At 40.4% G+C, this 25,194-nt stretch overlaps 1 protein-coding gene across 3 annotated transcripts in view; it reads right to left on the reverse strand.

Moving 5' to 3' along the window:
• Magi3 (membrane associated guanylate kinase, WW and PDZ domain containing 3) overlaps positions 1-25,194 on the reverse strand; it is a 227,632-nt gene that overhangs the window by 21,706 nt on the left and 180,732 nt on the right. For all 3 annotated transcript variants that reach the window (XM_038310990.1, XM_038310991.1, XM_038310992.1), the window contains exons 12-16: positions 17,236-17,392; positions 14,073-14,164; positions 11,494-11,686; positions 8,440-8,619; positions 173-358 (exon numbers count right to left, since the gene is read on the reverse strand). In XM_038310990.1, coding sequence (XP_038166918.1) covers positions 173-358; positions 8,440-8,619; positions 11,494-11,686; positions 14,073-14,164; positions 17,236-17,392 — 808 coding nt within the window. The remainder of the gene's footprint in view (positions 1-172; positions 359-8,439; positions 8,620-11,493; positions 11,687-14,072; positions 14,165-17,235; positions 17,393-25,194) is intronic.

Raw genomic sequence — 25,194 nt, forward strand, 5'->3', positions numbered from 1 at the left:
GTGCTGTGACTGCCTGCCTGCCGCTGCGCTCCATTATGTTCAGACGCAAGCCCTCAGTTAGTGCTTCCTTTTATAAGTTGCCCTGGTCATGGTGTCTGTTCACAGCAATAGAACAGTAACTGAGACACATTAAGACATCAGCTTGGGGGAGGCAGGGTGGCCACTTCCTCACCTTCTTCAGCAATGACTGTCAGTGTGACAGTGACTCCGGCATCTTTGATCAGCTGAACAATATTATCATGAGACAGGTCAACAATGGACTGCCCATTCACTGCAGAGATGTGATCTCCGACTTTCAGTTTTCCACAGCGATCAGCTGGACTTCCCTCTATGACTCGGCCAATTTTATGAGGAATAACTGTGGAAAGAACCCCAAGTTTTCCAGTTATTAAGATACCTGCTAGTGATGGGCTTGTCATCATCATTATTTAAGTATCATTATCCCCTCCAAATCACTCCCCACTGACCACACACAGAGACTTTTTAATGTGGTTGTAACCATGAATATAAGCTTGTTGATGATTTCCATTTACTGGAAACCTGTACTAGTTTTTCTTGAAAGCCACTGACTATTGACCTAAAAAGCTTTACTATGACAGTGACCGTGGGGGTGGGGGGCGGGCATCAGCCAGACCAGAGAGGTGAAGGTGCAATGAAAGGAAAGGGACCAGACCAGAGTGAGCAGGGAAGAAGGGGACAGGAGAGTCCAAGTGTGACAATCCCAGAAGGCTGGCCTGGGGGATAGGAGTGGGGCACGATGATAGCTGGGGTAGGGATGGGGAGGCTCCTGGTAGAGCACCATGGGCATCCACAGCGCTCTAAAGAGCACTTGGAATATTTCTGGTACTACTGGGTATTGGTGTTGGTTCGGCATGTGTCCTTCAGACATCCCTGTAAAAGATCTTTCATCTTTTTCTTTTTTAAGATTTATTTCTGTGTATAAATGTTTTGCCTACATGTACATATATACACCACATGTATGCCTGATCCCCTTGGAGTTCAGAAGAGGGTGTCAGATCCCTGGGAACTAGAGTTACATATGATTATGTGGGTGCTGAGAACTGAACCAGGATCCTTTGCAAGAGATACAAGTGCTCTTAACTGCTGAACCATCTTCACAGCTGTAGCATGAATTCTAATTGTTCTTAATAAAAACAATCTCAGAGTCAGCTATCAGGGGTAAAAGCTGAGAGATTAGAGAAGTAGGGCTATCAGCCACCAGAGCTCTTACCTCTACCAATGCTCAGAACAAAGAAGCGATCCTGTCCTCAGACTGACATCTTCAGACTACTGCCTCAGACTGCACTGAGTTCCTGTCTCCTCCCGCCTTAGATTAATCTCTCTGCCCAGCAATATCGCTCCTGTCTCCACCTCCCTAGTGCTCGGATTAAAGGCGTGTGACTCCTGAGTGCTGGTGATCTCCAGACCATGAGAGGCCCTGTCTGAAAAGAAGTGAGCTGTGTTCCTGAGGCTGACACCTCGAGTTGTCTTCACGCACACATGTATACATATATATGCATCCTCCCAATGCACATACACAGTGGCAGAAAATTTGTCTTGAGATCTTTTTAAAATACAAATGTTACATGAGCATAGAAGGCTGAATATTTATTTATTGTTGAGACTATCTGGCTCTCTTCATTGCACAAAACTGTGACTACCACACAGACAGACTGTGGGTGGGGTGCAATATGTTGTTGTCACAACTTAAGACAAGGCCCCATGCACTCAGGGCATCTTGTCAAAAACAGGTATCACCCAATGTGCAATAAGTGGCATTTGTGCTAGGAAACAATTCTACACTCTCTGAGAGTTTCCTAGCCTAGGTCAATACAGCTACCAGGCACTTGGGCTCCTCATGAGTACTGGCTGATAAGAACAGTGATAGCATTTTTAGGTGGCACTGTGAAATAGGGCTAATTCCTTGAGAAAAACACTCCTTACTGGTATTTCAGAACCATAGCTGCTAGTTTCCTGTAGATACAGACTTTCATTTCGAATGGGAAAGTTATTCTTGGTCATGATTTATGTCCTTGACACTGCCAGAATTATACAACAGTAGATGTTATCTATGAATGGGGACAATTACTGTTGGACACAAGTGCTGAATGAAATCAAGCACTTAGGAGTCCATTCTCCTTACAAATGGAATTATAGTGGTATATTATTTGTGTTTTAATAAGTAAACCCTGCCTGAAGATCAGACAGCAAAGCAGTCATAGTAGTCAGCCATACGGGCCAGTGAGTGGTGGCATACACCTTTAATCCCAGGATTTGGGAGACAGAGGCAGAGGGATCTCTGTGAGTTCAAGGCCACCTTGGGACCCACAAAATTGAATCTGTCTAAAAGAGAAACAGAGCTCATTCATACAAAGTTGATTCCAGCACTAGGGAGGTGGAGACAGGAATGATATGGCTGGGCAGAGAGAGGAGCATAAGGAGGGAGGAAACAGGAGCTCAGTGGAGTGTGGAGTCTGAAGATTTGCAGAGACAGAATCTTCCAACCCCTTCAGTCTGAAGATTTGGCAGAGGTCTCTCTAGTGCTTGGCTGCTTTGCTTTTCTGATCTTTAGGTTGAACCCCAATATATGTCTCTGGGTTCTTATTCATGTTACATAGAATAATTAGAAAAAAATGTCAATGTTATATGGGCCACATTCTCCACCAGGTATTCTGGGTTGGTACAGCATAACAGGTGGCACATCATAGGGAGGCCCTGCTGTGATCTCCGAAATCAAGGATTTACTCACGAATAGAGTTCATTCTAAATCCTGAGAAGAAACCACTCAGGTCCTTGGCAAAATGGAAGGTTTGTCCAGACTTGGGAAAGCATCAAACACAATTAATCGCTGAAATCTCAGTGGTTCCCTTCCTTGTACCACAAACAATAAAAACTCAGAGACAGAAATTGGGGTTCAAACTGAAAACCAGAAAAGCAAAGCAGCCAAACCACTAGAGAAGTCTTAGCTCTACCAAGGCTGGGCGACTGCAGACTAAGCAGCCTATGCTTCCCTCTTTTCCCATTCTTATTCCCTCTAGGGCTGGGATTATAGGTGTGTGTGACTCCCTAGTGCTGGGATTATAGGTGTGTGTGACTCCCTAGTGCTGGGATTATAGGTGCGTGTGACTCCCCAGTGCTGGGATTATAGGTGTGTGTGACTCCCTAGTGCTGGGATTAAAGGTGTGAGCCACCACCACCTGGATTTGTTTCTGCATTGATCTTGTGTAGCCCAGGATGGCCTTGAACTCACAGAGATTCATCTGCCTCTGTCTCCCAAATCCTGGGATTAAGGGTGTGTGTCACCATCACCTGACCTCTGGTGGCTTTAGCTTTGCCTCTGGTCTTCAGGCAAGATTTAGTTATCATAATACAGTAATACACCAGTACACTTCCTCACAGTGTGAGCTGAGCAAAGGCATGGCGCCACAGAACGGTGGTGTGCACCTCCACACGGAGCTTGTCTGGGTGAAGGAGGGTGGAAGTGGCCAGATTCTTAAAGTCTGGCTTCTTAGAGTGGAGTCACCAAAGCAACTAGAACCATCAGGCCACCTGAAAGGTCATACCTGAACATTCTGAGTGGACTGGGGAAACTGCCATGGTATTTTCCTCAGAGCGCACAAAGCTACAAGTCTTGCCTCATTTTGTTGGTATATAGTCTATGGATATCTGCCATAAAGCCTCCTTTTCCGTATCTATCTACACTCATCTCTGGCCTCAATCTGTCTCACGGTTTAGCATGTCTAGTTATTTAGGTCAGGCTAGTACTCTTAAACATTTATTTTCAGTTAAAAACAAAAGACTGCACCTGGAAATGTCCTTTTCTCAAATAAACCTTTGTAACCAGAACTGAAAAGCAAGGAGAACATGACAAGAGTAACAGTAACGCCCCTATAGTGCGCTTCTCTGCAGCTAAAATGGGGCCTATTCTAAGCCTTGCCCATTCAGCACTGAGGCTCACTGAGGATGGGTGCTGACCAGGACCTCCTGATCTCAGACGAAGTCAACAGTAGGGAATCTTACAGTTTCAAAACTGACACCAGATGTGTTACTAGGAACACCTTTATGAGACATGTGCCACTAGAAGACACATTTACCTAGAAGAAAAAATGATCTATGTCAAACAGGGCTCTGGGACAGGTCCACAGAAAGGACCTGTACAGGTAGGGTTTCTGCCTTTCCACAGTACATACCCCTTAGAAAGCACACTCTGCATGGACACATTAGCTGTGCTGCCTCTGTGAGGGCAAGCTCTTCATTTACACTAACCCAGGACCCTTCTCTCTGAATGGACAAACGGCATTCTAGGGGGAACGCTCCAGGATCTAGAACTTGTGAGATTATTATCTAGCAGTTAAGTAAAATTACTAATTTTGATTTTGTATCTTGAATAAAAACCTTGAGTATTTATTATGAAAAACACACAAACCACCTGGGCCTAATTTACGTTCACACTGATAATTCATGAGCTGCAAACACTCATTTCCTGCTACATGTTAGTTTTGTCTTAATCTTCCATTTGAATTGGGTTTTCATGTTTTATTATTAAGTATGAACAAAACTGTAAAGGTTCTCTAATAGAGAAGGTTGCTGGGTACCCAGCGACTCTGAGGCTGAGCCAGGAGGACCACTTAAGCCCACAAATTCAGTAATAGCCTAGACAATATTATAAGACACTGTCTCAAGTACACAGTGTTTTAGGTAAGATGATAATAACAACAGCAGTAGTAGCCACAACGAGCCACAGCAACTACTGCGGGCTCTGGGAGCTACATTTTTTTTTTTTTGAGACAAATTTTCTCTGTATAGCTCTGGCTGTCCTGGAACTTACTCAGATCTGCCTGCCTCAAGAGCTGGGATTAAAGGCATGCAGCATGACCACTAGGAAACATACATATCTCTTGCAATCTTCAAACCCAATAACAAATGATACAACTATGTAAGCACCAGCCTCAGTATACAGAGGAACCACAGCTCTTGTTGGGTAGGTAGCCTGCCCCAAGAGTAAGTCTACCACTATTAAAGACAGAATAGGCTTGAATCCAAGTTTGTCTGATTATAGAGCCTAAAAAATTCAATGCTATCGTCTTATTCAGAGGCCAAATATTTATTAATACACAAAGCATCAAAATAGTAAAGTGTTTAAATGAATATAAAAGCAAAATATAAACATAAACTGCCAGGGGCCATGAGAGTCACAACAGTTGACAACTTGTGCTCAGATGTCAGCCCGCCAGAGGAGCGTTATGTGGCGGAGGTTAACCCTGTCCAAACAAGGTCTGCAGGACCACTGGCTCTGGAAACTGTTGCTCACTTTTGCTAAAGCAGTTTGGTGTCTCCGCAATACCTGCCCTGTAGTGTGTAATCTCATGTGGTGTGTATATGTAATCTCATGATTACATCTCAACCTTAGGGACACATATAATCTGTGGAAGATGACTTTCTATTTGGCTGTGTAATTTTGATATATAAAATATATATTAGACATGTTCTATAAGTAGATCTATTCATCCCATGAGGACTGTAGACAATAAAAGTCTGTTTTGTTCCTTTTTACTCAGACTGATATAAAAAAAAATAAAAACTTTCCAGGAAGACGCCCCCAGCTAGTTCCTTGGGCAGCTGAGGAGAGGGTGCCAGAAATGTCCAGATCCTATTGCCATACTCATGAATATCTTGCATATCACCATAGAACCTTCACCTGGCATTGGATGGAGAAAATGACAGAGCCCCACATAGGAGCACCAGATTGAGCTCCCAAGGTCCTGATGAGGAGCAAAAGGAGGGAGATCATGAGCAAGGAAGTCAGGACAGTAAGGAGTGCGTTTACCCATTGAGACGGTGGGACAGATCTAACGGGAGACCACCAAGTCTAGTTGGAATGGGACTGATGGAACAGGGGACCAAACCGGACTCTCTGAATGTGGCTGACAGTGGAGGAGGACTGAGAAACCAAGGACAACGGCGATGAGCATGAACTCTACAGCATGGACGGGCTCACTGTGAGCCTTGTCAGTTTGGTTGCTCACCTTCCTGGACTTAGGGGGAGCTGGGAGGACCTTGGACTTAACATAGTGAAGGGAACCCTGATGGCTCTTTGGCTTGGAGAGGGGCGGAGTGGGGGTATGGGTGGAAGGGAGGGGAGGAGAGGGGGAGGAGGAGGGGAGGAGATGGAAATTTTTAATAAAAAAAAATGAGAAAAAAAATAACAACTTCTCTTCAGTGTAACTCAAACTGCAGACAATTAGCTCACTTTTACCTCAGAGTTAAGTTCAAACTATTCTAAAGCCTTTATGTAAATAGATCATAAGTTTAAAACCTTTTTGTTTTTTTCGAGACAGGGTTTCCCTGTAGTTTCTAGAGCCTGTCCTGATAAGTTTAAAACCTTATAGCTGTGCACAGGGCAGAGTTGCAGGTGACTAATCAAAGCTACTACACAAAGCACCCTAAGGAAAACATGCCCATTCCTCACTTGCCAGTATGTCACCAACAGACCTGTCTCAAAGTCTCACTGGGCACTGTGCCCCCAACTCCCAGGCTCATTGCAGTTTTCCTCCTGAAACATTGAAACCCATGTGTTCCTAGCTCAATGGCTCCATTCCTCATCCTTATCCTAGGAATGTGATTTTGACCAATGAAAGGTAACTTTTGTATTTTCTTCATTGCTTCAAGGCTCCTGGGAAAAAGAAAGTTTTTAGGTGAGGGGAAGAAGAAGCAGGGAGGAGTCAGAAGTAGGACAGGAGAATTAGAGTAGAGTAGAAGCAGAACAATAAAGAGACTGATTCGGAAGAGCACACGTTGAGTTTTTCATTCGCCCCTAGACAGCCAGACAAAGAAGCCCTTTTTGCTTGTTGTAGTGTCTGATTCTGAACCCTGAAGAATGTCTTGGGGCTGGACCCCAAAGACTCTTGTTAATAAACAAATAAATTTGAAAATGTTTAAACACATAAGTAATGCATCTTCTTACTGAATCTACCTTTATTATTGCTTTGTTTTACAGGGAACACTAGATTCTCATTATTTTTTGCAGTGATAGGAAGAGAACATCTTTAATATAAAAGTGGTCAGCACTATCACAAATTATAAAAATCTTTTACTATTTTTATTAACTTGAATGTCATGGATTAGATAAAATGATTGATTTGATTATCTTTAATATTACTTGTTTTTAAGAGTCTGATTTCCAATAAGACAACACCAAAACATCTCTTCTTTCATATTGCTGACACAGGCCACATAATCATCTTCACAGCATCAGTGACAGTTCTAGTTCCAAGTGTTACTATAGCAACTGCTTTTGGAGAATGGAACTAGTGTCAGCGAGCAGTGACCTGACTCACGTCACAGCAGCTTCTCCCTCCACATGCATGTATTCGTTGTGGCAAGATTTTTGCAAATTGGTTTCCTGAAAATGTTTTAATTTCTTTTTTAAAAATTAAAGTCTTAGTTACTGTTAAGTTTAATAGGATCTCCTATTCAAGATATACCCAAGATATAATAAAATTCACTAGGAAATGATAGGATATTCTTATGTGGTCTAGGATTTTTATTGTTCTGACTTAGAAAAAATAATTATTAGATAACCATAACACAGAACAGCACATAAATCAGTGCTGGTTCTCATCTGATATCCAATTGGATTTCATAATCATAGTTAGGATCCCTATTTTTTAGAAACATATAGACAAGGTGAGCATCTAACGTGCTGAATCCTAACAGCCTGATGCTCACTACTGTGCCTACTGCTTCCCTTATGTGCACATTCATCCGCCTCCCATGGAAAGCTTTGTTAACACTGGCTCAGAATATTAATTTTAAAACTTCTAACAAAAATCTTACTTTTCAGTGAAATATGTATGGAAAGCATAAATGCTTCTTTTCATTCAACAGGAAGGCTTTATAGTTGGAATACAATTATTATGAAGCAACACAAAATAGCTAAGGCACAACTGGGTCAGGATTCTCCATTCTCAGGTTTATCCTTCTCCTCAACTACCCCCAGATTCTAATTCTCCTATGCTCACCATTTCTAACTTGGAAAAATCTATGCCCTCAAAACTTAAAAATTATTACTTAAAATATGTAAGTCGTATCTTCTCTAAAGTCATAAAACTGGGTCCCTGGCAATTTCCGTATTTTCTTACTGTAGCCTTGGTGAAAACCAAGAATTATTTTATGACATTTGAGATGCCCGAGGAATCTGAAGGCTGGAAGGTTTGGTTTAGATCACCTAATTTTGAAATTAAGGACTCTCTCTCTCTCTCTCTCTCTCTCTCTCTCTCTCTCTCTCTCTCTCTCTCTCTCACACACACACACACATTAAAAATTTACTACCTTAAAAAGATGTATCCCAAAGAAAATTTATACACAGGTCCTAATTCATTTCATAAAGTCAGGGAAATTGAATCTTTAGGGAGAGACAGAGGACACAGCCGCCCTTACCTCCTGGAGGTGGCTTGCTTTTAGAAGTGAGGATGACAAAACCAAACCCTTCATTGTCTTTTCTCTGTAGGAGAACATCATAGGCCTCCTGGGCAGGTCTGGCTGGGAGCTCAGCCCGATTCAGGTGGGGGGATCCGTTCTGTGTGAAGGCTTGAGGGCTGTCATCCTCAGACTGCTTGTCTATAATAAACATTACCGGTTTTAATACATGGAAAATAGTTTGTGCTAGATAAGTATTTTAGTGCTGAGCTAATAAAAGAAAATTTCATTTCTGCTACTACAAAGAATAGAAATGTAGCATGTTGCCCTCTTCCCTGGGAATCTTGGGCATAATCAAAGTACAGGTGTAGGCAGCAGGGATATATCTGACTTCCTAAAAACTTAAAATATACAATATATATGACCTAATGTTATTTCACTTTGGAGAACGTTCCTCAAAACATCTATGTGATTAGATAGTTAAAAAGAATTGTTGGGCCAACCAGTTAGCTCAGTGGGTAAAGGTACTTGTCATCAGCATTCATACAATAAATAAAGTAAAAAATAAAAAGCTAAGAAAATCAGAATTATTGGAATTGGTTTAGTTCTGTGAAGATTATAAAGTTTTAATAAAAGTAGATGATAGAAGAGACACAGTAAACTTCTTTTTAAATGAACTGTAGTATAATTTAGTCAGTGATTGACATTCACAGATGTCTGTGGAGATGAAAGTTTCAAGAATCCTGCCCCAAACTGTCTGCTATCTGTACAGGATGCATCTTATATAGGCGCTTTATAATTCAAGTTTCCTGATTGATGAGACCAGCTGAGTTCAACACGCTACCCTGTATATAACAAGCTTGCCTGTGAACGGCAGACTCTCCTGGGAATGAGTCATATGGAATCCCCTAGCAAGGAATCCCTGGGTCCCTTCGCTGCTACTCAAGGATATACAAGTACTAAAGAGTGAAATGGAAGCTTTAATTGATTTGGAAAAAAAAAAAAAAAAACAGGAGGAAAGATTTATTTGTGTGCTAATTTGGTCAGTCATCACTAAAAATGTATTCTATTTGTTTAAGACATATTTATAAGCCTCTTTAGCTTTAAGTTTGCTTGGTGTTAAGAATGCTTTAGCTGTGAGCTGGTAAGGTGCCTGGGCCACACTGGGGAGGCAGAGACGGGCAAGTCCTTGGGGCTTGTGCCTGCCTAGTTTATACATAAAGTTCCAGGCCAATGAAGTACCCTGTCTCAAAAAAAATGCTTTAGGAATAACCACCAAGGTTGTACTCTCTGTGCACATGCTTCCCCTCCTCCTAGAGACATGAGCACATACACATTTAAAGAGTGTATTTTAGAATTTCAGCATAAAACCCCAACACTCTGTCATTACTGAGAAAGCAGAGATGGGGTTCTTTTCCCACTGGAATTCTTTAGCCAAGTCTCTAATAATACAAAATTGCTATAAAACACCAGGGCTTTCCCTGTGCTACTTGTCAAGTTTTCACTAACTACAGGCAAGCTCACTCTGCAGCAACACCGCATGAAGATCTGCATGACTCTCAGTGTGGCGCTGTTCACGAAGAGAGCAGTCCTGTCATATTGCTGCAGTCTGGCGCAGACCACGAGCTTAACTTGTGCTCAGCACCAGGTTTGGCCCCCAGCACAAAAAGAGATCAGATGATACTAGTAATTTAATAAGTTAACTTATTAAATGAGCAATACCTACTTGTATACTACTCCTAGGTAGTAAATGGATTAAAATCCATCTCTTCATTAGACTTAATTTCTTGTGCTACTGAACTGTTCTTTTGGGGAAGGATTCACTTATAAAATCTATCCAGCTGGACATTGTGGCAGAGACAGGCAGATCTCTGTGTAGGCTAGCCTGGTTTATCTGTATAGGCTAGCCTGGTTTATATAGTGAGTTTCAGGCCAGCTAGGGCAAACCAGCTCTCAAAAAAAAATATATATTCAATACTCACAAAGGCACTGATAAGAAACTAAAAGGGGCCGGGCGGTGGTGGCGCACGCCTTTAATCCCAGCACTCGGGAGGCAGAGGCAGGTGGATCTCTGAGTTCGAGGCCAGCCTGGTCTACAAGAGCTAGTTCCAGGACAGGCTCTAGAAACTACAGGGAAACCCTGTCTCGAAAAACAAACAAAAAAAAAAAAACAAAAAAAAAAAAAAAAAGAAACTAAAAGGGCTATTCAAATTCTACTGTCATGGTTTACACTCTGGGCTCTGCAATTAATTCTAGGCCCATTATTTTCTGTTTGTGAACCTCTTCATGGGTGACTGTACATGACTAATTACAGTCAGGGGGTCCAAATAAACTAATTTTGATACATCTGATACAAAGTGAGCACCAATAGGTTTTAAATTATATTACATGAAAACTTTCTTTTTTATTGCATGTGTGCATATGCATGCATGTACTTGTACAAACGGAGACTGGAGGACAACTTCAAATGCCAGGGTCTCTTACTGGCCTGGAGCTCACCGATTAGGCCACACTGGCTCACCAGCAGGCCCAGGGGAATCTTCCTGCCTCTGCCTCCCCAGTAATGATCAAAAATCATGCAGCCATGCTTGCCTTTTTACAGGGCTGCTATTTTAAGTACATGCCAACTTGCCTGGCTTTTTATGGGGTTATGGGGATCAAATAAACTCAGGTCTTCATGCTTATAAGGGCAAGAACTTTACTGAGTTATCTTTCCTGGCCCTAGACCAAAACTTTATAATGTGAAGCACTCCAACTTCCTGTGAATATCCGTGACTTTACCATGATCAAGCCTTTTGATATATTTAGGTAGGGGCTATTTTGGTATGCTGAAATAACAATATATTTATAAAAATAACATTTAAACTGATATTTCCATTTACAGCAATATATTGGTATAATAAGCTAATATGGTAATATGATAATGTAGTAACCCAAAATTTATTTCTTTGGAAAACTATTTCGGGTTCTGATACCAAATAGATCAGCATATACACCACTGAATACTGTAAAACACCCTAAAAAAACAGAACAGGTGGATCCTTAACTTCTCAGTGTTGAAAGAGTTTCACACACCTCCACAGAAGATCCTCCTTCTGACAGTTAGTAGCACATGGCCATTTCGAGCAGCAGTGGTCATCAGGTCCAAGACCTGCTTGTGTGACTTTCCTTTAACAGGGATACCATCAATGCACATCAATTCGTCAGCAGCACGAAGCCGACCGTCCTTTTCAGCTGCTCCCAGGGGAATAATGGCCCCAATATATATCTGTAAGATAGCAAAGCATAGGTCGGTCTATGCAACTCAGTAAGATCAGCTGTAGAGTTTAAGACTTCATCTATGAAAAGTCATATTTCAGAAAAGTAGTATTTTAGAAATCATATATCCTCCAAAGTGGTACTTCAAATACCCATTCTGTAAGATATAATTCTAGATCCTCAGGGTTGAGCACAAGGAAGAAAATACAAAGTGGCTTAAGAACTTAAAAAGCACCTCCAAGTTCTCCACCACTACAATGTAACAAAATGCTAAAAGTAATCTAAAAAAATGCCAAAGAGAAAGATATTCTACAATTGTTCACAGCAACCAGGGTCATTCTTACGATTCTCCCCCATACACAATGACCAACAATACAATACAAGTTCAGGGTATACAGCCCAGAAATAGTTGTTGTTCCTAAAATGCCAGAGGGGCTGCTAGGATGAGGGTCATCTGCATCTTGTAGAAAGACCCAGTTCATTTTGCTCTCCAGGAGTTAGAATTCTAAAATTTCATGCTATTTATAGAACTACTAAAATTTGACATTTAGAAAAGAATAGTTGCTCTCAACATCAAATCCTTTAATGTACTAAGTGAACATTGTGACTATCAACAAAACAGAAGGCAATGAAAAACACATACGCTATCAAAGCACAGTATCTGACATTTGCTCTGTGCACAATGGGCTATAAGCTTCATGTATCCAAATGAAAACTGTCACTGTAAGCTATAAGATCAATTATAACATTTATAAGATATAAATATGTGATGTAGGAGGGTCTTCTGTTTTGTGTTGATTTCGTTGGTTAAAAAAAGAAACTGCCTTGGCCTTTTGATAGGACAGAAAATTAGGTAGGCAGAGTAGACAGAACAGGATGTTGGGTAGAAGGCAGTGAGGCAGACGCCATGGCTCTCCGGCCCGAGACGGATGTAGGCTAGAATCTTGCTGGTAAGCCACAGTCATGTGGTAATACACAGATTTATTAGAAATGGGTTAATTAAGATGTGAGAGTTAGCCAAGAAGAGGCTAGAGATAATGGGCCAGGCAGTGTTTTAAATGAATACAGTTTCTGTGTAATTATTTTGGGTAAAGCTAGCCGGGTGGCGAGATGCGGCCCGCTCGCCTCATCACTACAAATACGTTTCACTTAAAAATAGAAGCCTTTCATACTTAAAGGACTAAATTTCTGAGAGTTATAATGCAGAACATTTATATCATATATACGAATGTAAATGTGCTCTTAAACTCTAGATTATATTTCTGCTGTCTTTCAACACTAAGGCAAAATGTAAAGCCAAAGCCTACTGTGTTTTCTAAATTAACCCACATAAACAAAATTCGGACTTTAAATGCTTTATAAATATGACCATTATTTCTTCTAGAAAGTCTCTAGTGGTAGAGCTAAGGACAAAACAACAGGCGAAGTACTGAGCCTGGTGCGAGCTTTCTACTGAGTGTTCTGAAGACCAGCTACTGCGGGGAAGTAGACACTGGATTACATGCAGGGTTCTGAGAGAAGGGCAATGCCTTAGACTCTGTCTAATAAAGGCAGAGGTAAATAATTAGTTCAAATAAGCTTTTTCTCTGGCACTAGGAATCAAACTCAGGCCCTCATGCCTGCTAGTCACATGCACGTCTACCACTGAGTTACAAGTCTAGTTCTTAAGAAGCTTTGTGTATTTACAAAGACTAGAAGTAAATTAATTGATGGTATGTTTAGAGCTAAATACTCAGTTTTTAGTGTGGTTTTAAACTTATGCCATACCATGTTAACCTACCAGACCACGACAGACATAGAATGGAGTGTTCATATTAATAAAATCATTAGAGGGGGGGAAAATGAGCAAACTTAAGGGAGAGAAAAGGAAACAAAATAAAAGTACCACTGCAGTGGTCTGATGAGCAATGCTCCCCACAGGCACAGCTCCCTGAATATGTGGTCCTCAGTGAGGGGATTCGTCAACAAAGTTATGGAACCTTTGGAGCTTTGCAAGAGGAAGTGCATCACTGGGAGCAAGTTTTGAGATTTTATATACATTCTCCTTTTCCAGTTTGTTCTCTGCTTCCTGCATGATATGCCAAGTAAATTCTCCCTTCTCAGTTGCTTTGATAGTGGTACTTTACCCCGGTAACAAAAGTAACTACTACAACTTATATTCTACCAAATCCCAGCTTAAGGATATTAACTAGAGCAGCAAGCTGGGTGTGCGGGTCATTCCTTTAATCCCCAGAGGGAGGCAACTACAGGCTGATCTCTGAGGCCAGTGTGGTCTTCACAGGGAGTTCTACATCAGCCAGGCTACATAGTGTGACACTGTCTCAAAAACCCCAAACCCACAGCAAAAACCAACCAAACAAAACTAGGGGCGCCAACATCCCAAACTTTATACTTACAGACTGGTCAGGTCCGTCTCCTCCCAGCACCCTGAAGCCAAACCCGGATTCTTGTTTCCGAAGAAAAACATCCAGATCTTTGGTGTTTGGTGCTAAGGAAAGTAAGAATATGTAACTATAATTTATTTTAACTGTATTAAAATAAAATAAAGCCCAATATTTAACAGAAAAATACTACAGAGCAGTAAAAATCTATAATCTCAGAACTATCAGATACATGAAAATTTATGTGAGAATTTTTAAGGAAATTAAAATGCTGATCAAAAGTGGGTCAAGACCGATTAGGTTAAGCATCACATCCTACCCTTTCAGTATTTCATTGACACTAACTTCTAACATTGTCCAACCAATATTACAATATTAAGTTCAGACTGACCAGCTGATAGTGTAAATAATAAGTTAACATTTGAACAAGGTTCTTTAAATCCTTGGAGAAGAGAACCCCCAAACGCCTTATTTCTACTCTTAAGGGAACAGTTTTGTCTAAGGAAAGTATTTCCTTAAGGAACTATTTAGCCTAAATGTGTAAAATGTTAGTATTCTTAAAGAAGAAGAGAAACAGGCATGTAATACCTCTTAGCAATCCCGTTTTCTAGGTGAGTAAACTAAGGGCCTGAATAACTCACCAGATGTCTTCCAGTGGCCAGCAGAGCTAAGATTTAAACCCAGCTTGATTCCCCAGGTGCCAGGCTTACCCCCACAATCTTGTCCCCCAAGGAGCTGGTGGCATTAATGAGAATATAAAATCAGAAAAATACATTTCATGCCTAAGACTCTGTTCTCTGGGAAAATATTAGCTTTATTTATAAGATACATTTATTAAAAAGAAAAAATACAGAAACTGCCAGGAAAGTACATTAAAAAGTAAGGGAAATAGGTGTAGGGTAATTTTCTGGCAATTCTTTGGAAGCAATGTCTTTTGATAAATACTTCCCACTAGAGTCATGGACTTCAGGGCAGAGGTGGGTGGCTAAGTGTGGAACATGTGCTCAGCAGGAGTGAGGCACAGGTCCTTGGTCCAACTGCCAGCAGCAACAACAGCACAGCATTAAAAGCCCCTACCGAATAAGGCATTGGAGTAGATGAGCTGGGCTGGCAGGATGGCTTGGGGGTCCCTTGCTGTGAAGCATGGAGAAGAAGCAGAAGAAGTGGAAAGAGTACCAACTCCACAAAGCTGACCTCTGACCTCCACATCCACATGTGTCTGTAGCATGTATGTATCCATACACACATCACACACACATACACACACAGCAACAATAAATTAAAAAAAGAAATCATGAGTCAAACTCACTGTTTTTATATAGGGGCCCAAGGACTCTGAGGGATTTCTATCTATGTTAAGAATGTATCAGACTACAAACAGACAGCCTGATGAAAGGGGTACTACACGTTGCTGTATTAATTTAAATTATTTCTTTGCTATGCTTATACATGGTCTGATTCTCACCTTTCTGAATATGGCCAACAGCTATCAAGAAAAAGATGTTCAACTAGCTATATAAGCACGAAGCCAGTTACATACTATTTCCATTTATGTATTCCTTTTACAATGCAGATACAGTTCTATTTCTTTTTTTATATTTTTTATTAAAAAAAATTACTTTTCATTTTTCATGCCAACCCCAGCTCCCCCTCCCTCCATTGTTGCCGAAACCCCCCACGTCCCCTCCTTCCCACCTTCCATCCACTCCTCAGAGGGGGTAAGGCCTTCCTTGGGGAGTCAACACAGTCTGGGATTCCATCTTGAGGCAGGACCAATACCCCCCCCCCCCCCCCCCCCCCCCCCCCCGGTATCAAGGCTGAGCAAGGTACCCCACCTGGGGAACGGGCTCCAAAAAGCCAGCTCAAGCACCTGGGGTAGGAACTGGTGCGACTGCCAGGGCTGCCCCCAGAAGATGAAGCCACATAACAGATCTATTTCTTAAAAACAAATTGAGTTTTCAAAAATCAAACTTAAATAAAACTGAAACTTTACATCAGAAAAAAAATTTATCATGAATAATTAAATTAGTGTAAAGGGTGACTTTTGTTGTGTTTTCTTTTTGTTTCTTGGGACAGGGTTTCTCTGTGTAGCCCTGGCTGTCCACTCTGTAAATCAGGATGGCCTTAACCTCACAGAGATCTGCCTGCCTCTGCCTCCTGAGTGTTGGGGTTAAAGGTGTGCACCATCACTACCTGTAGATACCTTTTTTGTTTGTTTGTTTGTTTGTTTGAGACAAAGTTTCTCTGTAAAACAGCCCTGGCTGTCCTGAAACCAGCTCTGTAATCCAGGCTGGCCTCTACCTCCTGAGTGCTGGGATTAAAGGCATATGCCACCACTGCCCGGCTCCCTGGTTTTAAACTGTATACTTTCTTTTCTCCTCTAAACTGACTCCTTTAACAAGTCCATGTGGTTTCCTCTTTCTACTTCATCCCAATCTGATCGACCTGCATCCTCCAGCCAGAAGGATCTTTCTAACATAAAAATCCAGCACCATTTTCCCTACAGCTAAACATATATTCTGTGGTTCTCTTTTACACACCCAGTTCTAGCTTCCTCATCTGCTGTTCACAATCTGTGTTCCTCTCTTCCTCTGGCTTCTTTGCCAATCACAGCCACACTGCATTTGCTGTGGAACACAAGCTAAGGAAGACAACACACAAGTGTTCCTCCTCATCCTTGGCGGCTTAAGCTTGCTTCCCTTAGGAAACTTGACTTGGTATTTCTTCATGCTGATGAATTGAGCATTTCCTCCTCTGCATCCAGTTTCTCCAGTTTCTCTATCACTGTACTGTGAGGCATGTGTCCTAACTCTGACCCATTCACCTCTGGCTACATCCAGCACACTTCCGCTGTGCTACTACACTTGTACCCTGTGCACTTATTTCATCATGTGCTTGTCTGCTCCATTTGGATTAACAGTATTCTGGGTGCAGGTTCCTAGGTTTCTTTGTACTGTATTTGTTTAACATGGTATCTAGTCGACAGCTTGTACTTTAATTCATAGTTTTGGAAAACAGAAAGAATACTGAATGTACGTGGAAAGAAAGCTCGGGATGACATAAAACGGGAATGAGGGATAGTTTCTCAATGTGCTTGTGAAGAATAGCAGAGCACCACTTTGAAACAATTGAGACTGATCTCGTTGCATGCTTCCTTGAAATATCCCCAATTACTTACGTTTATCTTCATATAAAGTCTTAGATTTCAGGTAGACCTCAGAAGGATCCAATTTCGGAGATCCTGACCTGATAATGCTGGGAGGAAAAGGCATAGGCTGGGGAATAGGTTCATTTATGGCCTCCAAACTTCCTGAATTTTCCTTTGTATCACTTTTCTAAAATGGAAAAAAAAGGCCTTAATTAGAATTTTAAAAATAAGACAGTTGGTTATTTCATAAAACTGTGTTGTAAAGTGGACATTAACCAAATAGAGCTGCACAGGTGGCAAAAGTCCCAGAAGACTGGTCACGTATCCACGAAGTCAGTAATACAGAATGTCTGTCGGGTTAGAACATATTTAACTTATATAAGTTATTTATCTCACTCTTTAGCCCTAGTGGCCTGGAAAATACTATGTGTTCTCGTTCACTGACTATGAATTTATTGCATGCTCCCTACTTCTGGCTCCCAGGTCCTGGAGTACTGTAACATAGTCTTGAGTGACCTCCACAGAAGCAGGAACAAGGGAGCAACTGCTGAGGGAGCAAGCCTGAGACAAAGACCTTTGTGGAGCTGGGCATGAGTCAGAGACCTCCGAGGGAGCAAGCCTGAGCCAGAGATCTCTGCAGGTCCAGGCCCAAGCCAGGGACCTCCATGGGAGCAGGTGCAAGCCAGGGACATCTGTAGGAACAGGCCTGAGCTAGCAAATTTCACCAAAGCAGGTCTGAGCCAGCAACTTCCTCTGGAGCAGGCCCGAGGCAGCCATCTCCACAGCAGCAGGTACAAGGGAGTGACCACCTAGGGAGCAGGCATAAGCCAGAGACCTCCTAAGGAACAGGCCCCAGTCAGTGACCACCCACTGGAGCAGGTCCAAGCCAGCAACCCCCGCTGGAGCAGGCCTGAGCCAGCAACTTCCATCGGAGCAGCCCCAAGCAAGAAACCTCCATGTTAGCAGACCCAAATGACCTCAGGGATTGTAAAGCTACACCAGGAAACACCAAGCAGCTTATGGGAACACTGAGTAACTTCTGGGGTGACTGGAATCATGACCCTGACTACTCCACGAGGAACAACCATTTGAGCCCTGGATGGATTGGCATCTGGAAGATTGATCACTAGAGACACAGCCCCAACTACACCACTCAGAGGAAAAGATGGATAAACAAGATAAAAACACAATGAGCACCACAAAAAGCAATATGACACCAGCAAAAACTAGTGGTCCTCCAACAGCAAGATACAGATGAAGCAGAAGAAAATGACCTAAAATATAACTTTAGGAGAATGTTTGAGGCCCTTAAAGAGGAAATGAAAAATTCACTCAAAGAAATGGAGGAAAAGACAAAAAAATTGGAAGAAATCAACAAATCCCTTAAAGAAAACCAAGAAAAAGCAATCAAACAGATGAAAGAAATGATTCAAGACTTGAAAACTGGAATAGAGACAATAAAGTAAACTGTAAAGGAAATTCTGGAAATGAAAATTATGAGAAAATGATCAGAAACCACAAATGTAAGCATAAACAGCAGAATACAAGAGATGGAAGAGAGAATCTCAAGTGCTGAAGATACAATAGAGGAAATAGACTCATCAGTCAAAGAAAACACTAAACTAACAAAAGCTTAACAGAAAATACACAGGAAATATGGGACACCATAGAAAGACCAAACCTAAGAATAATAGGGATAGAAGGAGACAAGTCCAACTCAAAAGCACAGAAAATATATTCAACAAAATCATAGAAGAAAACTTTCAGAATCTAAAGAAAGATATGCCTATGAAGGCACAAGAAGCCTACAGAATACCAAACAGACTGGATCAAAGGAAAAAAGTTCCCTTGTTACACAATAATCAAAACACTAAACATACAGATTAAAGAAAGAATATTAGAGCTGCAAAGGTAAAATGCCAAGTAACATCTAAAGGCAGACCTATCAGAATTACCCCCGGCTTCTCAATGGAAACAATGAAAGCCAGAAGGTGAAGTGTTATGCAGACATTAAGATACCAAGGATGCTAGCCCAGACTACTATACCCAGCAAAACTTTCAATCATCATAGATGGACAAAACAAGATATTCCATGACAGAACCGGATTAAGCCAATACCTAGCAACAAACCCAGCCCTACACACAGTACTAGAAGGAAAACTCCAACCCAAAGAAGTTAGCCACATTCACACAAACACAGATAATAGATGATTTCACAGCGGCAAATTCCAAAGATGGGAAAAAACACACACAATAACATCACCACCAACAAAAACTAAAATAGCAGGAACTAGCAATCATTGGTCATTAACATCTCACTATAAATGGACTCAACTCACCTGTAAAAAGACACAGGTTAACAGATTGGATACGAAAAAAGAATCCATCCTTCTGCTGTATACAAGAAATAAACCTCAACCTCAAAGGCAGGCATTGCCTCAGAGTAAAGGGTTGGGAAAAATTTTTCCAAACAAATGGACCTTAGAAACAAGCTGGTGTAGCAATCCTAATATCTAACTAATAGACTTCAAACTGAAATTAATCAAAAGAGACAAAGAAGGGCATTTTATATTAGTCACAGAAAAAAATCTATCAAGATGAAATCTCAATACTGAACATCTATGCCACTCAAACCCTCATGTGTAAAAGAAACACTTCTAAAGCTTAAATCACACTAATAGTGAGAGACTGCAACACCTCACTCTCAACACTGGCCATCTCTGTCAGACAGAAACTACAGACAAAGAAGGGAACTAACGTATGTTATGAATCAATGGACCTCGCAGACATCTACAGACATTCCATGCAAACATAAAAGAATATACCATCTTCTCAGCACCTCATGGAACCTTCTCATTACCATATGATTGATGTATGGTATGTGAGGGTGACTTTCACAAGTCAGTTCTCTCCTTCCTTTGTAGGTTCTTGGAACTAACTGGGGTGGTTAGGCTGGCAGAGCAAGAACCTTTAATCACTGATCTATCTCACCGGCTATGAAGTGATTTTTTTATAGCTATCTCACTGGCTACAAAGTGATTTCTCATAACAATTATAAATAACAAATAACTAAAAAAGAGTTTGAGATTAGCTCTGTATCCTGAAATTTGTTGAGAAGATTCACAGGTATATGTATATAGAATTCAACACCACCTAGAATGCAGAGCTAACAGTATTGCTCGCTCACTGATCTAGACGCAGTGAGATAGCAGGAAGGTGACAGAGCTGTTGTGGAAACTTCTTCAGCCAATAACATTTAAGATACCAGCCTAATTTGGGCATTGTTTTATGTACTACAAATGCAGATGAAAAGCATGCATGGCCCTCGTTGCTGCTGGATTCGGTTCCATTTTGCAGTGCACGCAGAGGACTGTGTATCACTACCCTTACTGTGAGTTTATCCCCAAATAAATAAACCTTTGTTATACTCCATTCTGGGCTATCGTGAAACTCTTTGGTGCAACAACAAAGTGGTGCCCACATGGCCTGAATCCATGCCATTGCCGGGCCCTGGCCAGATTCCTGCCTTTAGTTTCTCCTACCCCAATACAGCTGAATTACCCCTCTGAAACCCCTCTGTTGCAGCTGCACAAGGTTTGGCTAGGCTGGTCTGCTGCAGCAACATGGCAATTTCCTGCCAGCCTGTGCCCGTGTGGCTTGGTTTCGCCTATGCAGCTGAGTTACCGCTGCCACAGTTTCCTGCTACAACTCCTCCGTGGTTTCTCTGGCCTATGTGTTTAGGATCTGCTTCTGAGGTTCAACTGCTGCCATGCTTGCTCTGAGCAGGCCAACCTCTGACCCTTGGAGCTCTAACCCTGCACTTAGGATACAGGTTTACATTCCCAGTTCAGATCCTAGTCAGATCTCTGGCCAGTAGCCTCATGGTTCGTGACTGCCTGCAAGATCTGGGATCCTTTACCTTCTGCCCAACTCAAATTTTCTCCTTAGGTGGATGTGATGCTCTTAAGTAGTTAACTAAATGTGTTAGTAATTCTAAGTCTCAGGTAATTCAGGTACTGATTTAGAACCTCCCTTACTGCTGCAGCTGTGACACCTGCTGGCCAAGCTTGATTATAAAACTTACAACAATTTTATGAAAATTATAAGAGTTAATTTGATTAATAAATAAATAAATAAATTTGAAAATTGTAAGCCAATCCCAAGATAATGGCAGACAATAGCACCATCCAGGAATTTAACAACCTTTTTGTTTCTACTATAGATGGATTTCTGCAAGAGCTATATGGACCCACTTGGTACATATATTTTTGTGGCCATGGAGGCTATTAGTTTTGTTCTTTATATTATATCCTTAAAGAAATGGTTTGATAACAGACTCAAAAATGAGAAACTTTTAGAAATGACAGTCTTTACAGACTAGTAAAGTAATGAGAAGTTAGGTGAAAGGATGCATACTATTGAAAGTGATAACCTTAATTTGACAGGCAAAATTCAATCCATGGTCAATGGGTTATGAAACCCTGCAAAATGGTACTGAGAGATTATCTAAAGGATTCATAGTGTTGAAATTGACAATGAAAATTTATTAAAAAGTTATAGGATAGCAGATAGAACATCCCTCCAGGAAGGCAATCTACACGCCATCCATATAATCTCTAAAAATGAAAAGCTATCATTAATGAAAAAATTTAAAACCTTGGAATCACATGTGCAGAATGAGAACCAGAAATTAATTGATTTGATGCAAACATTAAAAATATTCACAGGTCAAGAGATTCAGGCTTTACAAAAGACAGTGATAAAAAAATTGAATTGATTGAGGAACTTGTCAGAACTGATAAGCAAGGAGAGGAGGTACAGACAAAGGGTTTAACATTGTCAGTACCTCTCAGAGTCAAAGATGATTTACCAAAGAGTTTCAGCTATATATCCTGTTATTACCTCTGAAAAGCCAGCAAATACTGAATACCCAAATGGATATACAGAATGTAAATGGGAACCCATATGTATGAAAGATCTAAAAGATCTTATGCAAGCAGTAGTATCTTAAGGCATGCACTCACCATTTGTTAGAGAGTTGGTAAAGACATGGGCTTTAAGCATAGGGTTATTCTACATGGTTGGCTTCAATTAGTCTGTGTGGTGTTAGAAGATGGCCACAGTTATAGTGGAAGTGCTACTAGAGAGAGGATGCTAAAGTCCTGGAACACCAAGGTAGAGTAATAGGATTTGAGGCTTCCCAATATCAAATTCTTGGTGAGGGCCATTATGCTGATCCACAGATTCAAGCTATTTACAATGAACACATCTCATCCCTATGCCATATGTCCCTAAGCTTTGAATGCTTGAGACAGAACTCAGGAATCAAAAAGAAGAATTGAATCATATACTAAGGTCATATAAGGTCCAACAGAATCCTTTAATGACTTTTTACAAAAATTCATTAAAGCTGTACAAATAGGGGTAACAGATCCAGAAGTTAGATGAGTACTTATTGAATCTCTGACTTTTGAAAATGCTAACTTAGAATGAAAAAGATACTTGGGCCTTAAAGGTCAGATCAGCACCAGTGGATGAATGGATCCTGAACACATCCAATGTGGAATCATTTCACAATAATACTGAGGCTTGGGTAGGAGAAGCAATTTTTAAAGGTATGAAGAGACATCAAAATACCAAATGTTTTACTTATGGTAGAATAGCACATCTTGTAGACAAAGCATTCCTAGATATAATGTCTCTTCTGGTAATAACGAAAATAAAAGGTCTCAATCTTCTGAATTATGTAGAAGGTACAGCAAAGGCCGACACTGGACCAATAAATGTAGATAAAGAAGAGACAAACAAGGCAATCCATTACCATCAGGAAACTCCTAAGGGGGGACCCTCTAGGTCAAATGTGGTATAGTCATTCCCAGTCACTGTGGAGGACATGCCTCCCCAGGAAAATTAGAAAATCCAGTGCCTGTTGTAAAAAACCATACTGCTCTAAATGACAGAATCAACATAGAGGATGAATCAAAAATTCAAGTAGAAAATAGGAAGAGTATATTTTGGCAGACTTCTATAAATGACCAAAGCTTCTCAGCTTTGTAATTATAATTGAAGGATTATTGGACATGAGTACAGATGTGATTATTAATACTCCAGAATCTTGGAATCTGAGTTGTTCTCTTTAGGAGGCAGAAGATCAGCTCCTAGGAATTGAACCCTATCTCAAGTAAAACAAAGCATGAGAAGGGCTGAATGCATAGGGACAAAAGGACAGAGAGAAATTCTGAGGCCATATGTGTCTAAAATAGGAGTGAATCTATGGAATCGTGATCTATTGCAGTTATAGAATAGCCATATTAACATTCCATAAAAGGAACATAAACCAACACATGTTTCTGGGAAGAATATTATGAGGTACTATGAGAAAAAAGTCACCAATCATTCAGGTTGTAAAAAGAAAAAAACAACTAACAAACTTTCAGAGGTACCAATGGTTTAAAATGGTTAACTAAGACACCTATATGGGGTAAACAATGGCCTTTAACAATAGAGAAAATGCAGGCCTTAGAACAGCTAGTACAGGAGCAACTACATAGTCAGCATATTGAAGAATCAACCAGCCCTCGGAATTCTGTATTTGTTGTTAAAAAGAAATCTGAAAAATTGAGAATGATAACAGATCTAAGAGCTATTAATAAGGCGACTCAACCAATGAGCTCTATACAATCTGGAAATCCTTTGCCTTTCCTATTGCCTAAAGGATGGCCTCTTATAGTTACTGATTTAAAAGATTGTTTCTTCACAATACCTTCACAAGAAAAAAAACAGAAAAATTTGCCTTCACAGTGCTTACTTATAATAATCCTCAGCCTACTAAAAGGTATCAACAGAAAGTCCTCCCACAGTGAATGATAAATAGCCCCACCTTATGCCAATATTTTATACGTCACCCACTGCCAATAATATATAAACAATTTCATGAATATATAGTATACTATTACATGAATGCCATTTTGCTATCTGATTCAAATGTAGATATTTTAAAAAGAATGTTAAAGAAGTAAAGAAAGTTTTGCCTAGTTGGGGATTACAAACTGCTCCTGAAAAAAATAAAAAAAGGAGATTCTATCAATTATCTAGGTTATAAAATAGGTTTACAGAAAAGTAGGACACAAAAAGTGCAAATTAGGAGAGATTTATTGCAGACTCTTAATGACTTCCAAAGATTGCTAGGAGACATTTTTAATCTATGTCCCACTTTTGGGGATAAAACCTGATGAAATAATTCATTTAAACAAAATCTTATATGGTGACAAAGACTTAAATAGTCCCAGGGAATTATCAAGTAAAACTGAGAAAGAACTGACTAAACTGAAACTACAGGAAGTACATGTAGATCATGTTGATCCAAATCTTAACTGTATTCTGGCCATATTACCCTCCAAATATTCCCCTACAGGAATTTTGATGCAGAGGGAAGATATTGTCTTAGAATAAAATGAGTAAAAAATTAAAATCTTCTATGGAAAAGGCATCTGAATTAAGTATAAAATTAAAACTGAGACTTCATCAATTAGCAGGAATAGACACAGCAGAAATTATAGTAACTTTTATCAATGATGAAATTAACAAATTACAGGAAGACAATGAACCATGGCAAAGAGCTTGTACTATTTTTTGGATATATTAATAACAACTATTCCAAAAGCAATAGAATTAAACATATAAAGAGAACTAATTGAATCTTTTCTCTCATTGTACATGACACACCAATAATTGGAGCCCCTAAAGTCTATACTAATGCAAATAAATTAGGAAAGGCAGGTTACAAATCAGAAGATTTAGGTAAAGTGGGGCAAAGCCCTTATGATTCTGTCCAAAAGTCAGAATTAGATGCTATTCTCATTTTACTAAGGGATTTTTAAAGAACATCTCAATATAGTTACTGATTTGCAATATGCAGAAAAAGTTGTTTTGCATATTAAAATCACTGAATTTATACCAGATGATACAGAATTGACTTCATTATTTATT

Source organism: Arvicola amphibius, chromosome 14 (genome assembly GCF_903992535.2).
Source record: "Arvicola amphibius chromosome 14, mArvAmp1.2, whole genome shotgun sequence".
Classification (NCBI taxonomy): domain Eukaryota; kingdom Metazoa; phylum Chordata; class Mammalia; order Rodentia; family Cricetidae; genus Arvicola; species Arvicola amphibius.